Raw genomic sequence first — 17196 nt, forward strand, 5'->3', positions numbered from 1 at the left:
TGTTGGTTTGTCCGATGTATGTGGTGGGACAAGTGGTACATGGGATTTCGTATACTCCTTGATTTTCTAATTCAATTTTATCTTTGGGGTTTCTAAGGATGGTGGATATTTTTCTGTTTGTGCAGAATGCTGTTTTGATGTTGTGTTTATGGAGGATCTTACTGATTCTGTCTGTGGTGCCTTTTATGTATGGGAGGATGGCTTTGCCGTTTTCTTGTTCTTTGTCTTGGATTTTAGTGGGGGTTTCTTTTTGGATTAGGTTTGTAATCTTATTTCTATGGAATCCATTGGATGTTAGTACATTGGTGAGAGTGTGTAGTTCGGGTTTTAGGTGTTGTTCGTCAGCTAAGCGTTTTGTTCTGGAGATGAGTGTCTTGGCTACAGAGTTGATCTGTGCTGGGTGGTGGTGTGAGAGAGCGTGCAGATAGCGGTTTGTGTGTGTTTTCTTCTGGTAGATGGTGTGTCCTAGGGAGCCATTGGATTTCTTGTAGACTAAGACATCCAGGAAGGGAAGTTGGTTGTTAGCTTCTGTTTCCATGGTGAACTGTATTTTGGGGTGTAGGCTGTTGAGGTGTGTGAGGAAGTTGTCCAGTTTTTCTTTCCCATGTGGCCAGATTATGAAGGTGTCGTCTACGTATCTGAGCCAGAGTTTGGGTTTGTGATCCGATTTTTCTAGAGCTTGGGTTTCAAAGTGTTCCATGTAGAGGTTGGCAATGACAGGTGAGAGGGGTGATCCCATGGGTGCTCCTTCTGTTTGTTTGTATTTTTGTCCATTATAGATGAAGTATGTGTTGGATAGGCAGTGGTTGGTCAGATCTAAGATGTGTTTGGGGGGGTTATATTTGTTTTGAATAGCTGTCAAGGCTTCTTTGATAGGCACTTGGGTGAAGAGGGATATGACATCGAAGCTCACTAGTAGGTCGCTGGGCTGTAAGTTTTGTTTCTTTATGATCTCTATAAACTGGAATGAGTTTTTTACGTGTGAGGTGATGGATTCTGCATAGGGCTGTAGTTGTTTGGCAAGAAATTTGGCTAGGTTTTGTAGAGGTGAGCCTATGGAGCTGACTATAGGTCTGAGTGGGGTTCCTTATTTGTGTATCTTGGGGAGACCATAGAGTTTGGGGCATCTGGATGATTTCTCTCTGGGAATGATTCTTTGCTGGATCTCTTCGCTAATATATATTTGTTTTCTGAGGTTTTCGCGGGTGTTTGTATGTAGGTCTTTGGTTATTCAGGTTTTCTCCCGCGTCAAATTGAAAGTGTCTTGGCGACGTTTCGACGAAGTCTCATTCGTCATCTTCAGGCTGGTGTTTTCAGCTTCGTGCTTCTAGGAGCAAAGACACTTCCAATTTTACGTGGGAGAAAACCCGAATAACCAAAGACCTATATATATTTATATATAAATAAAATGCTTTGAATCAGAGTTAAGGGATTAGATGACTAGACCTATTGAATAGAATGTCTAAAGATTAAATATATTCTTAACTATAATTAAAAAGAATAAGAAATTTGAGAAAATGAATACTATTAATCCAGGAGGGATATATATTCGAAGTACTATGTTATTTCTTATGTTCCGTTACTCCTGCTTTCTTCTCTTCCTTTTTATTTTTTATTTCTTTTTCATTCTTCTTTTTTTCCCCTTTCTTTTTACTCTTTTATCCATTACTTAAGAAACGTAAAAATGTGAGATGGCTTATATGGAAAAAATAGAATTAAGTCTGTCAATGTAAATGTAACTAATCGCTGAGAAAACCTTTACCAGTAAGAATATTTAGAATTTGGTGGGAGAAATAAACTAAAATAAGGATTGTAACAGGATTAATGATAAGGGAATCCAAATGACTGAAAAGAAAAGAAATGTACTAATATGATGATTATTTTTTAGGAATATTGGAAAAAATATATACTAAATTGTCATTTATTAAAACAATAAGAATTGTATTAACTCAATGTTTGTAAAAAAGGATGTTTCGGGGAAAAAGGAAATAAACTAAAATTAATATATGGAATATAGACTACAGAAATCAATTGTTAAGGAGCGTTTTTACAAATGTAACCCAGACAACACACTGTTTACCAATTATTGAGTGACTTATGTTTGTAAAAAAATTAATAAAAAATATAAAAAAGAAATATAATTAATCTAAATTAGTAACTGAGAGTCTCTTCCATATAGTATGTGAACCAAGCTTCTGTTTCACTTTTACAATATCAATTTTGTGCAAGTTGCATGCTTTAAAGTCAGCCTGAAAGAAGATGAAGATCTGAAAACAACCTTGCTGTGTCCTACAATGTTCGGTGTTGTTTATAGTTAAGACACATCTTTTGTTTAGATGTTATAATTATATTAATCAGTTGCAAACCAGCACAGTTTAATCAATCACTCTGTGCTCAGAATACACAGTGTAATTATTATTCATAGCCTACAAAGACATTATCTCTCAAAGACACTGCACAGAAAAATAGTTGCCACCCACTTACCTCCCTTATCATTAAAGTCCCTTCTCTTGAAATACTGCTAAATTTATCAGGGTGTGGGGGCTCCAGACCACCATGACTTGATACCATTCCTAGATTGTAGGACTCGTTGTTGGCTGGCATTCCCGTTGGTCTGAAAAATAGAAGTTTTCAAAGCAAGAAGAAAGGAGAAAGAAGCTGTTGGTTTCTCATGACAACTATAGAAAAAAAAAACCCTTAAAAGATTCGTAATTGGCAAGATATATGAAAATCAGGACCAGAAGCTAAAGGATTCTTTCTCAAGTTTCCAATATGTTGGTCTCTCTCATTCTTGACATTTATTGGCTGAAGAAGCAATTGCAAAGGAGTAGGTTCGGATCCCAAATGGCAAACTTGTGTTCTTGGTTTGAAAGAGGAACACCAAGCTTGATATTACATTTTTGGTTCATCCTGTGCTTCTTCCTATCATATTCTAATAATATACAATTCTGACTACTCCATGAAATGTATTTTCTGAACTAACTTCAAGAAGAAAGAAACGAGAATTGTATAATGAATCTTTATATGGGAAACTTGTATCCCATGTTATCCATCTTTTACTCTATACATCAGAGCATAACATACTCCCATCAAGCTGATGCTGAAGACTTCTTCAGGAATTACCTGGCTACCCAGGATCAGCATATACAGGGAAGCAGGGAATCAATCTGGTGGCTGGTTATTGCATCACAATCAAAGCCGCACCTGCATGACTATCATGCTCATATATAAAGGAATGGGGTTTTGATTACAGTACCAGAATAACAGAGTTGGAAGGGACATTGGAGGTCTTCTAGTCCAACCCCCTGCTCAAGCAGAAAGACCCTACACCATTTCAGACAAATGGCTGTCCAATCTCTTCTTAAAACCGTCCAGTGATGAAGTACCCAATAGGCCATCATCTTGCCTATTTTGATCCCCAGTATTGTAACATTTTCAAGTATTCACCATACCATTATAATCCATAGTATGAGATTCCTCTTGCATTGAGCAGAAGGTAGATGAATGGGATTAGGGATAAGTAATTTAATGTTATAACTATATTTCAGGCAGGCAGTTCTTGCCACAAATAGACTATTTTCAAAGTTATTCCCTTGGCTAGCATTATTGTCAAGTGCATACGTCCCAATGAGGCACTTTTATTTCTGACAACTCTCCAATGTAAAATTGCAATACAGAATATTTTTCACTACATTAAGCAAAATACAAATAAACTAACTGCCTAAACTTTAGCCATATGCTTTTGGTTGACTAATGAAAATAAGCAACAGCTGCACATTTCTGCCTGAAGGCAGATATTGACCTAGATAACATTTATAGAAAGATAAATTAAACTATGCTCTGATCATGAACCGGATAGACTGTTGAATTTGGTCAGCGTTCAGAATTTCAAGGAATCGCTGAAGTGTGTGTTGATGCAAATGGCAATGACATGTTCAAATATTAAAGGTGGTGCCTGCCAAATAAAGTAACAATCTCTATATCTGAAATATAGAAGACCTCAGAGAGGGTTTTTTCTTTTAAATGCTGGGATTGTCAAAAGAGACATTCCCATCCATTCTTCAGTATGTGAATGAGAAAAAAAAATGTATTAGAGAACTACATTCCATAGACAGACAGGATTGACTCTTGCTACATAAAGGATACACTTTATGGAGGCCAAATTTGCTATTTCATAAATATTGTAATAGGACAGTGGTGGGGAACCTATGGCACGGGTGCCAGAGGTGGCACTCAGAGTCCTCTCTGTGGGCACATGCGCTGTCGCCCCAGTCCTAGGTCTTCAGCTGGGTTTTATAAAACCTTTTCGCTTTAGGCCTCCGCCGCCATGTACAAAAAAAAAAAAAAAGTTCAATCAGTCAATTTCAACTTCTCGCGGGAAAAAAAAAGATCTTGCAAAATTGGAATTGACTGAACTTTTTAGTCCCACCCAGTCTGCTGTTACCACAGCCACACCCACCCACTGGGCCACACCCACCCAATGGGCCACACCCACCCGACACCCGACGATGCATAAGTGGGTTTTGGGTTGCAGTTTGGGTACTCGGTCTCTAAAAGGTTCGCCATCACTGTAATAGGAACACCACTTCAAGGTGGACAGTAGGGCTTGGACAGCTAAGTCTTCATGGGCAAGAACTCTTATTCAGCTAACTTGCTCAATGAAATTCTTATCATTGGAGCAGGTGTGGGCAATTCATTTTCCCAAGTGGCCACATGAGAAAATGGGACAGTTAAGGGCTGCTGCCATTGTTGCTGCCACCACTGCAGTCCCGCTCCCCTCCCCTCGGCCATTGTGGGCTAGATAGGGACAACCAAAGGCCAGATATAGCCCATGGCCCATATAATGGTATTACAGGGATGAATAATTTTGGTGGCTGATGCTTGCACTTAATGCATTTTGGAAGCAGGAGGGCTGCAATAGGGAGTGGGGCAATGATGTAAAGCAAACAGAGTTGGGATATATCTATGGACATTCCCATTGTTTTTAAGGGAGAGGAATTTGGGGTATTGATTGATTGATTGATTCAGAGAAATATCTTTATAGCTTACAACACATGTTCTTATATCTCTTACTTCAAAATGATTGAAAACCAGCCCCCCCTTTAGAAGTGGTTCCAGAAACCACAAAAAAAGGGGGCTGGTATGTGGCTCTAGGGCCCCATTTTGCTCACCTATGTCCTACTGCCATCATCTGATTCCTTACCGAATAATCTAATAAAAGTGTCTGTTATTTACTTGCTGGGTCCCTTCACCATTGCTGTTGTGCATTTGTTCACTTTTGTTTGGGCAGAAAGAGAGAGCAGACTCAGGGGCTGCCACAAAGAAGAGGGAGTGAAGCTATTTTCCAAAGCGCCTGAAGGCAGGATGAGGAGCAACGGATGGAAACTGATCAAGGAGAGAAGCAACTTAGAACTAAGGAGAAACTTCCTGACAGTTAGAACAATTAACCAATGGAACAACCTGCCTCCAGAAGCGGTGAATGCTCCAACATTGGAAGTTTTTAAGAAAAAACTGGACAGCCATTTGTCTGAAATGGTGTGGGGTTTCTGCTTGAGCAGGGGGTTGGACTAGATGACTTCCAAGGTCCCTTCCAACTTTTTATTATTATTATTATTATTATTATTATTATTATTATTATTATTATTATTATTATTATTATTATTATTAAAGTTCCTGGCCTAATTTGGTGGGAAATCTTTTGTATGCCTTATGGGGATGGTTTTTCAGCTACAGAATAATATTCCAACCAGCAGGTCCAAATAAAGTATATTTGTGGATTTATCTTCACCAAGAAAGAATGCCTTACATAAGCCTTGGGATGTCGCTGACAGGCACAGTGCCATCTTGTGCTTCGCTTTCTACATCTTCTTCCTCCTCTTCGCTGCTTTCAGACTCTTCACTGGAAGAGGAATAATCGGTAACTTTTTTTAAAGGCCGGTTGGTTTCTTCAATCCGCAGCTCCCGCAGTTCTTTTGCTAAAGCAGTCAGATCCTGTACGAGAAGGGAAAAACCCAGAAACAAACATTTATTTTCACCTGAACTACGGAAGGGATGGGATGGGGATTAGCAAATGCAATAGCCATCTGATAGAAGGCTACACATTATGGAATGTGTAGATTTTGTTGTACAAAACCCTGGCTTTATACTCATTGAAAAATCTAATAGCAAACCTGCTGACATTTAAGGTTCCCCATTTACATCTTAATAGTGTTGCTTTGAGATAAAAAGTAAGAACTGTACAAAAATATTTATCGTAATCTTACATCAGACATGTCAAACACAAGGCCCGGGGGCCGGATGTGGCCCGCGAAGTGGTTTCATGTGGCCCGCGAAGCCATCCTGGAAACAGTGAGGGACTGGCCCCCGCTGCCTTGGCCCTGGCCCAGACCAGCCAGAAGCCAATGTACAATTTTGTGGTGGCCATCTTGGCACTTGCCCCGGTGGACCATGCCTTGGCACTTGCCCCGGTCCCACCCCCTTCTGCCAGAGATCCTCAGATCTGTCCCACTCCTGCCCAGGCTCCCATAGGCACTCTTGATGCGAATGATATAGAACTGGCCACGCCCACGCAGTAGGCCACACCCACTCCATCCATGCCCACCCAGTAGGCCACACCTACTCTGCCCCCCCAACTGCACCCCCCAGGGCAACCGCAATGCTGATGTGGCCCTCAGTGAAATTGAGTTTGACACCCCTGTCTTACATGCTTTCATAGCCAATCAAAAGCAAAACAGTAGGGCAAAAATAAAAAGCACAATAGATTTAGTTAAATACGTTAGAAGAGATTGCACTAAGCAAGCACAAGATAATCAAAACAATTGCAATCAACTATCTTACAACCTCTCACTTATATTAAGAATAAGGAAGCTATTAGCATATTTGGCCACAAATAAAAGATTAGGGAAAAAGAAACTCATTGAACAAATTTCAAGTTTCTACACTGCTGGTTTGTTTGTTCCTCTGGCTATATTCACTTTTTCCTGCACCATACAATTAATTTTTTCTTAAAATGTCTTGGAATGATCTCTTAAAAAGACAAACAAATGGTCTTTTTACATCCTGATAGGAGAAACAGAATTTTAAAAAAAACTAACAAGCCAGTCTCAGTGGAGTTCTCTTTGATACTTCTGCAGTCAACTTGCTTCACTAAATTCAAATTCAAATTTGAGCTGGAAGGGATCTTGGAGGTCTTCTAGTCTAACCCCCTGCTCAAGCTGGAGACCTATACCATTTTGGAAAAGTAGCTGTCCACTGTCTGAAGCATTCATAACTTCTGAAGGCAAGCTAGTCCACTGGTTAATTGTTCTCACTGTTTGGAAGTTTCTCCTTAATTCCAGGTATATCTATAAACTATATCACATCTAAAGCGATTGTGCAAGGAACACAAAGAGCAAAGTGTCATCTTCCTTCTATTCATCAAGGCTAATACTATTCCAGGTCAAATTGTGAACCTTTCTAGCCATTTTGTAAAAACTTTATGGACAAAATCTATCTCAAGTATATTGAACTCTATGGGCAGGTTGATATATAAATAGAACACTCAATTAGTGGGAGAATTTTTCAATCAATCAAATACCTGATTTTAATTGCCTAAACTATAATGACTATTGTTTTGAAATACTGCAGAAATTATAAATGTAAAGTTAATCAAATTCATTCCATATTATAGCAAATCATTTTGCAAACTTTAAGACATTACAAAACCAGAAGTTTCAAAATATAAATAATATCCAATTGAGATTTTACTTCATGAAGCTAAAAATTCAAACTTCGCAAAACTATCAAACTCAACACATAACAACACATAACATGAAACAGAAAACTATACCAAGATAATTTCAAATTGATTCTACCCTAATTCACTAAAATAGCTTATTAAAACAAAGATTATCCTAAAGTTACAACGTATTAGCATAGCATTGCTATGTAAGATTATTTGTTCTGCTTTAAAAGCACAGCAATTTTATTCATTAGTGTGAGGATTGGACTACTGATGATTACTGATTTATTATCTCAGTGCAAAAATATTGTGAATCCAATCCACAAGGAATTCTCAGCATTTTTAGTTAATCTGATATTTTACAAATGGAGACTGAGGTATAAAAAATAGTTGTTCAAGAAAAGGTCGACAGTGGAGAATTTTACAGAAGTTTCTAGAAGATCTGACATTAGAGACACATGTTGAACTGGCAATTGCTCTACTTCATTTTTTAAAATTGAGACTTTTATTATTATAATTTTTAAAAATGGTGACCTTCTGTATCTTGAGACTCATATCCAAATATCACATTTATAAAGGCGCACTTGTTACTTTAGCAACTAACAAAGTGACCTGACCAAATCATAATTATGTAACTAATCTTAACAATCCATTCATCCAGGTTTTGGTAACTTGAAGCAACAAGAAACCCAATGCTGTGTATTACAGATAATTATTTTTGAAAGTCATATAGTTTTGTTAGTTATGACAAACAAATAAGATAATATTCATTATTACAAAACAATTAGGAGTTGTGAATACTCTCCCCCACAAAATTTTAAAATCTAAAAATTGAAGGGGGGAGGGGGAGCAAATCTTATGGAAGCTGCCTTGAACTACATTGGAAAGGCATGGCCAATCAAATAATGAACAAGAGTAAGCATCATCACCTTCAAGTCAATATTAATGATCATAGAATAATGATCACCACCCCACTGTGTTCCTTTTTACACAACTAAATAATACTGTCACCATGGCTTCCATTATCAACAAATATCATAATTAATTTATAATCTAAGCCAATATTTTCATTACTAACAAATCAATCCCTTGGTTTTAATTGCTTAGATCAACTCCTTCCCCCCATCTCCAAATGAAAACAAGCCCAATTAAGTTTGGGCAGCAGGAATATTTTTTTAATATACCTTTCAAAGTCCAGTAATGAATGACTCATTCATTCTGACTGGATTGTTTCCAATTACCTACAGCAATACATCGTATTACTTTTAAATTAGCCCGCTCGCTATTATCCAACTAGAGAATTAAATAGTAAAAAAAAAATTGGCTTATATATTCTCATCTGCAAACCTGTTATACTTTGGATATCAAAGGTAGCGTTTCATATAATTACTGCTCACAAATCATTCAGGCAAAAGAAAGGGACCTCCAACTGAGCCTAAATGTTGATTTCTTAGATTTCTAGGCTTCCAATCACACATGAAAACAACAATTTTAATCCTCAGTGTATTACAGATAGACTGGTGTTCAATGTAACATGTCTCAGAGCAGCTTTACATGGTTGGAAGAGTTGTGAGTTTCTATATTTTCAGAATTGAAGCAGAGGATATTTCTGGGAAGGTACTTATTAACCTGCATGGACAAAAACTAACCACTCATCTTTGATGTAATAGGAGTTTAGTGAAGATTCTGCCATATTTTCCTAAATCAGCTTGAATCTGGGATTTATGAACATACTTCCTGACCTTTGATTAGTTATCTTCTCTTCCTTCAATTTAGATATCCTAACTTGGAGGGATGTACAGTTTGGGAATGTGCAGAAAAAGGAATTGTGAAGATTAGATCCAGCAAGGTCAAAAGCAAATAACCTACACTCTGCAACTGGAACAATTGATGATTCAGTCTAGATAGGGTACATGACTAGCATGGATCTTTGTTTCCTGAATTTTAGGGAAGTCAAGTTTGGAGACTTGCTTTGGTTTTTACGTGATGTTTTGCCTATAAAAGATATAGCCCTTTCTGATTCAAAATGGTGGAAAATAGCATTTATTGATTTTTTTAAAAAAGGTTGAAGGGTCTATAAGGAACACACATACCCAAAACACATGACGAGCTACATGTCACTTCTGTCTGGGTTGGGGAATTCTGCTTTCAGCAATCATGGAATGGAATGGAATAGAATGGAATAGAATGGAATAGAATAGAATAGAATAGAATAGAATAGAATAGAATAGAATAGAATAGAATAGAATAGAATAGAATAGAATCAGTGAAGATACCTGCTTGGCAGCTCTGATTCACCTCATGAGCTCTAAATAGATCCCAAGATACAGCAATAATATCTCTGGTGACACTTCCTTTTGTTCTCAAGTGGCTTTGAAGCCTTTACTACATGATCTTAAAATGGTGAGTTTGAATCCCAAAAATCTAGATCTACATATAACTTTTAACCTGTTACACAAATGCCCAAACAGATCCAAAGAAAGTACAATTTCCATATTTCAGCAAATATCTGAGATAATAGACAACATTTTAATCAGAACTGACTTTTCTATTTGGGGGGAAAAATCTAGACTATAGAGTTCATTTTGGTTCCTACTATCATTATAACTCTAATGTGCCTCAATCTTATCTGAGTGGGTTAAGGACATCAAGATGGAAGACAAGTTAAATGAAAGTTTTACATGTTACTTACACCCACTTTTGCTTTTAGAGAGAGGGTTTCTCTAGTTATATTAAGATCTTTCCTCTGGAATTACAATTAGGAACAGCCTTTTTGTTAAATGTTAGCAAACAAGAAAATAGGGCTTGACTTTAAGCATAACTTTATGCAAGGGCACGACAAACCTAGAATAGATGCTGCTAACCTTCTCTATTGCTTTATTATAGGCTTGGGAGTAATGGTGAATTAATTAGCAGTAGGAGAAAGAGATCAGGATAGGAAAATAAACTTATAAATTTAATCAATAAAAAAGAAAATGACAGAAAAACCAGGAGGTAGATTAGAAACAAACTAAAAATTATCCCTGTAAAAAGAGAAAAACAAAACAAAGAAATTTCTCCTACACCCAAATCCAATTTAGAAATTCAAAATGTCAAAATGCAAAATCAAACTGGTATGAAATGGTGCAGTCAGCTTGTTACATGCCTTTGTGAAGCCTCTAGTAAAAATAATGGTAGTTTAGATTTGGCACAGGGTAGGGGTCATTTAATTAAATTCCTTCTCATCTGCTTCTTTTGGTCACAAATCAAGGCACTGAGCTGTGCTTCATCTTGTGTTGAGCCAAGCCAGAATTTCTTGAAAGATTTCCCCAAAATAAAAACAAGCGCAGATAATGACAACAAGGTCAACAAGTGATTAGAAACTAGACAAGACAATTGAGATAAGTTGAGGTAGTCCTTGACTTACAACAGTTTGTTTAGTGACCGTTTGAAGTTACAGCAGCACTGAAAAAAGTGACTTATGACCATTTTTCACACTTATGACCACTGCAGCATCCCTATGGTCACGTGATCAAAATTCGGACCCTTGGCCACTGACTCATATTTATGATGGTTGCAGTGTCCTGGGGTCATGTGACCCTTTTACAACCCTCTGATAAGCAAAGTCAATGGGGAAGCTGGATTCACTTAACAACTGCAGTGATTCATTTAATCAATAGAGCAAGGAAGAGCAAAACTAACTTAACTGATTTCTCACTTATCAACAAAAAATTTGGGGCTCAATTGTGGCCGTAAGTCAAGGACTACCTGTACTACAGCACCTTACAAGTACCTGAAGTATACTTTAAATATGTTGGATACTTGTTTCTTCTCCCTCCCCCCCTCCCCCCAAAACAATTTGTACAAAAGTTGTGGAGAGATTATTCATCAAATAAAAAAAAATAAGAAGGCAGAAGCATATGCTACTCATATATGACCAATGGCTATCATAATAGCTACATAGGACTCACAGCAGGTCGACTTGGCCGGATCATCTCCTTGCTGTCTTCCTGCTTTATCTTGGCTGGTTCATGTAGTAGTATGGGTGATCCTTCAAGCTTGGCATTTCCTGGGCAAAGAAGAAATCTAGTGTAAAACGGATTAAAGATCAAATTGAGGCAGGGAGCATGAGGCATAGTAGAGAAGGTCTGCTTCAGAAAATCCCATTTTCTTTGGATGTTGACAGTAATCTTTGCTGAGCCTAGATCTCAATGCATACACTAGGGGTCTTCAAACTTGGCTCTTTTATGACTCGTGGACTTCAACTCCCAGAATTCCTCAGCCAGCATGCCTGGCTGAGGAATTCTGGGAGTTGAAGTCCACAAGTCATAAAGGGGCCAAGTTTGAAGATCCTTGGCGTACACTGAGATAAACCCCATTTCTTTCCATTCTCACATATTGGCATTTTGGTATTTTTGTTAGGTCACATCTACTTAAGACCACTTTCTCCAGAATGGGGTCCTTTCCAGGATGTTTGGCTTAGTTTAACCTGTACCTGAGCTGTACAACTTCAAATGAAAAGGTTAGGTCACCAGATTGAATTTCTCTCCAGGCACATATCTTAAAAACCTTGTATATGAGGGACCAACAATTGGAAGACTTTTCCCTTTGTGGGATTCATTAACTTGATACCAACTATGAGTTGGAAGGTTGTACGAATTTGGAATCACCCCATCAGGAAATAAAGTTTGATGCTATGCTATGCCTTAGACCCATCTTTTCCAGTCTGGACACCTCCAGATGTATTGACTTCAATTAATCACAGCTCTAACCATTTCCTATTTATTTGGTTGAGGATTCTTTCAGCTGCCAAGGATTTCTTCAATTCTTTATACTAGAAAGAGAAAACAGCAAATTGGGACAACCCCCCCCCCCAGTGGCATCCATTTTCTTCAAAATTCAAAACATATAGTGTCCTTCAGTCATGAACTAACAACATTTTGAGCCCCAAGCTACATGTAATGAGATTTTAGAGACCTCATCACATCTTACAACTTTACCACAAACTTGTGATCTTGTGGAACGCTAACTAAATTTTACTTTGAGAGGTCAGGATGGCTTAAGGTTGGAAGACAGCCTGGCACCTGTGGGTATTCTCTGCTGATCATTTGTGCTAAACTGTCAGGTTGTTCACTTCTTCGGGACTTAACATGATGTGTGAGCCTCCCCATTAAAGGCTTAATTCTATTAGCAAACCAAGGTAACATTCACAGCTAAAATATCCTGGGGCTTAGTGTTACATATGAAGGCAGACATTCAAAACCGAATTAAGGACACAGGGAGAAATGAAAAGTCTTTCTAGCATTACAGGTGGTCAGACGATAATCCAATGAGCAGAGCCTTTCAAGCAGCAAAAATGAAAGTAGGACAAACTGTAGATATGAGAGTGGGCTAAAATCTCACCTCTGGCTCGGTTCCGTTCACTGGAGCCAGCTTGGGATCCAGGCTGTGAGCCAGCCTGTGAACTGGGCTGCGAACTGGGGGTGCTGGAGCTGGAAGAACTGCCACTGCTTGTTCTCTGTATCAGATTTTCTATTATGGGCTCGGTTCTCCGCAGGTCTGGGTTACTAGAGAGAGGAAAGAAGAGAGGATGTTATAGTTATATATTTATATTCTGCCTTTATTATTTGCTTATAAATAACTTCTTCTCCTCTCATTTTCCCAACAACAACAACCCTGTGAGATGAGTTGGGCTGAGAGAGAATGACTAGTCCAGTCACCCAGCCAGCTTTCATGCCCAAGGCAGGGGTAGAACTCATAGTCTTCTGGTTTATACATTGGTGCCTTGACCACTAGACCAAACTGGCTTCTCATTTATCTGTTCATCCATTTCCTGAGTTCTTTAGAAAGATTCTTTTTTTTTTTTAATTAAAAGTTTTATAAGTTTTACAAAAAAAGAAAAAAACAAAACAATACAAAGACAAAAAACATATACAAAGAAAAAACTAAACATTACACAACAAACCCTCCCTTCCCCAACCTCCCCCAAACACCCCCCCTTCTCCCCCCCCCGAGCTTCCCAGAGCAGAATATAGGCTTAATTAAAAAACAATTAGAAAAATTATATTTTAAAATATATATGTATATATATAAGAATAAAAATTAAGAAAAAGCTATATAATATTTTTTAATATCCATTTTAAACTGTATAAATTTTATCCATTTATCCCAAACAGCAAGAAATTTCTCTTGCGTTTGTTGCTTTAAAAAAGCCGAAATCTTTGCCATTTCCGCCAAATAGGACACTTTAAGAAACCATTCCTGCAGTGTAGGAAAAGATTCCTTCTTCCAATATTGTCCAACTAGCAGCCTCGCGGCTGTAATCAAATTTAACATCAATATAACCTCCTTTGTATCACAATCAATAACTATACCCAACAAAAATAATTGCGGAGTAAATTTTACCCTCCTTTTAAAAATTCTCTGGATATTCCACCATATCTTAATCTAAAATGCTTTTATCTCTCTACACGACCACCAAATATGATAATAAGTAGCATCCGTACACCCACATCTCCAACATTTAAGTTGTAGGTCAGGGTACATAAAAGACATTTTTTGTGGATCAAGGTGCCATCTATAAAACATTTTATAGAAATTCTCCCTTAAATTCTGTGCTTGTGTAAATTTGACATTTCTCACCCAGATAGTTTCCCAGGTGTCCAATGGAACTGGCTCACCAAAATTCTGCACCCATCTGATCATACAATCTTTAATTAGTTCCGTTTCTGAGTCCAATTCAACTAAAACCCCATAAATTCTCTTAATGTGGGCTTGTCTTTGATCCTTCACTTGCTTAATAAAATTTTCATCTTCTCTAAGAAGGCCCACCTTACAATCCACCTTCCATCTATCTGCTAGTTGCCTGTATTGGAACCAAGAGTAAATAATATTTTCTTGTGCTAACTCTTCCCGTGATTTTAATTGCCAGTTTTGTCCATCCCACCTAAGTAACTGTCTATAAGACACCATGTCCATTTTAGCACCTCTTTTTATTCCTTCTATCGCATGCCAAGGTATAGCCCATAATGGTACTTTAAAATCACTTTTATAATATTTTCTCCAAGTCCTAAGTAAAGAAATTCTTAAAATATGAGATTTAAAAACCCAATCCATCTTTTTGTTAAATATTAAATAGGCATGCCACCCAAAAAGTAAATCTCATCCCTCGAGATAAAGTATTCTTGTGAATTATGTAGGAGAGAACCCTTTGATGCTTCTATTGGCCAATGCTGCAAATTTTCTTAGAAGACTTTTGTTATTGAAGGTGGCTTGTACCCTCAGCCTAACAGGGTAACAACCTGATTAGTCTGGTTTCTATACCATAAACATCTAAACCACAGCTGCCTCTTTCTTCAGAAGGAAGCAAACTGATATGATCTGGAAGAAATGAATATACATCAAATAACTATAGTGCCTTACCTATGATCATCCATTTATTTAAATTCCTTGCAGCATGCCGTTTTGATTTCCTTAATTTCTGCTAAAGCAATACCTTAAAAAAATGATTTCTACAAGATATATTAGGAGATGCAGTAGCATGTCCAAAATAAAGTCATTAAAAGTAATGGGATGGTAGCCATAAAATTAAGGAAACCAGTAAGTGGCAGTTTAAAAAAATTCTGAAACTAGCTGCAAATATTTAACTTCTGAACTATAAACCAGCTAATACTGGCTAATCTATTTGCCTTGTTCTAGTGTCCTCCAAAAGGCAACAGCTGAGTTGATCTTGAGATAACTGAAAGGACTCTAGAGGCTAGGGGTTTTCAAACTTGGCCCTTTTTATGACTTGTGGACTTCAACTCCCAGAATTCCTCAGCCAGCGTGCTTGGCTGAGGAATTCTGGGAGTTGAAGTCCACAAGTCATAAAAAGGGCCAAGTTTGAAGACCCCTGCTATAGCAATCTCAGATGTAACTATGCAACTACTGTAAAACAAACAGCCCAGGTAGCTTTTTCACCCTGTTTCAAGCTGACTGTGAGCCATTAGGAGAACTGAAGTACTACACACCTAGAGGATCTTCTTAGCAAAAGGATGCCACCTTTTTCCTGTCCTATCTTTTCTTTGATCTTACTTTCATCTTTACAGTTAGTGAAAATTCCCTACGTATAGTAACAAAATACTAGCATTGGACCTTGAACTTGAAAACCAAGTGCCTAGCTCCAAGCAGCAATTCCATTGCAAATTAATGAAGAGACATTCCCTAAGAACAAGTACAGGTGTAAAAATCCAGAAATGCAGAACAGAAAGTCAGACATGAACAAAGAGAATCTGGATTTAAATCCTGCTTGTTGGAGGGGACACACATACATGTGCCTATTGTACAAACATTCCACCTTTTCTACTAGAGGTCATAAGCACTGAACCCTCAGTTTTCTCGTATCCAATCTTCTCTAGCTACTCTTAAACTGTTCTTTAAAGTGAGATTAGTAAACACCATCCTGCTCTTTCTCTCAGAGTTCAGATCTCAGCAAGGAGGAAAGAAGGGCAGCTGTGCCCAAAATAAAGCAGGGTATCTTTTATGAATGCCACCTTGAGTGGAAAACTATTTTGGTAAATAATACATAGGTTATCTATTTTAACTGGGTCATTCTAAGAATAACGTATTAGTTTTATTCTCTGATTTCCAACCCTATATCCCAAATTCCATCCGACTGGGAAATGCAGGTATAAAAGATGAAACATTTTCTTGTCTGAATACAATGCAAATATTTTCAGACTGGTTTCTGTTACATTTGGAATTTTAGATGCAGAATGAGTGAGGTTTCCTAGGCAAAATCCAAGATTTTCTGCCTTTTTGAGCAAATCTTTCAATCTTCCACTTAGACAGCATTTGTTGTAAATTGCAGTGGTCAAAAAAGGGTCTTGGGGTTATGGCTGCTTTGTATTTTATACTACAACAGGATCTGCAGTGTGATGCAAAACACAAACTAATTGAAGAAAGAGCAAGAACTCCTAGATCCAAGACTTACATCCTTTTAGGCAAAGACTGTTGCTATTATATGCCAGAAATACTGTGGAGATGAATGCCTGCCAAAGCCTTAAATAAATCTTAGCCATTTCCTCTTTTACATCAGTCCCCTAGCTCTTAATGCATTAGTTTAGATAAATCAGATTAAATCCTGATTTATCAAGAGCTGACTTAAGTAAGATCTCTTGCCCAGCATAATATGAAATATAAAAACACACACACACACACACACACACACGCACGCACGCCAGTGGCTCCCCAGAATTTCAGGTGCTAGGCAAGATACAAACCACAATAGAGTAAATGCAAAAAAGGAAAGTGAAAAGACTGCAGCAACTGGGCTTTTTAAGGTGAGCCAAGGGGAAGAGGGGCTAATAGATTCTACTATGGAGACAAATAGGTTTTCTCTCATTTCATGATGTAGTCATCTGCTGAAATTACACATAGGGAGATTGAGGACTGAAAAAAAAAATCCTTAAGGACACATTGTGAAATTTGCTTCCAACAGATGTTGTGATGGACCACCA

General features: G+C 37.7%; 1 protein-coding gene across 6 annotated transcripts in view; it reads right to left on the minus strand.

Annotated features, from left to right (window-relative positions):
- The window catches only part of TNIK (TRAF2 and NCK interacting kinase), a 304949-nt gene that overhangs the window by 30072 nt on the left and 257681 nt on the right, over positions 1-17196 (minus strand). For all 6 annotated transcript variants that reach the window (XM_039338043.1, XM_039338070.1, XM_039338033.1 and 3 more), the window contains 4 exons: positions 13103-13266; positions 11671-11768; positions 5807-5991; positions 2485-2614 (listed from right to left, as the gene is read on the minus strand). In XM_039338043.1, coding sequence (XP_039193977.1) covers positions 2485-2614; positions 5807-5991; positions 11671-11768; positions 13103-13266 — 577 coding nt within the window. The remainder of the gene's footprint in view (positions 1-2484; positions 2615-5806; positions 5992-11670; positions 11769-13102; positions 13267-17196) is intronic.

Source organism: Crotalus tigris, unplaced genomic scaffold (assembly GCF_016545835.1).
Source record: "Crotalus tigris isolate CLP2741 ecotype Arizona unplaced genomic scaffold, ASM1654583v1 scf7180000017549.6302385, whole genome shotgun sequence".
Lineage (NCBI taxonomy): Eukaryota > Metazoa > Chordata > Lepidosauria > Squamata > Viperidae > Crotalus > Crotalus tigris.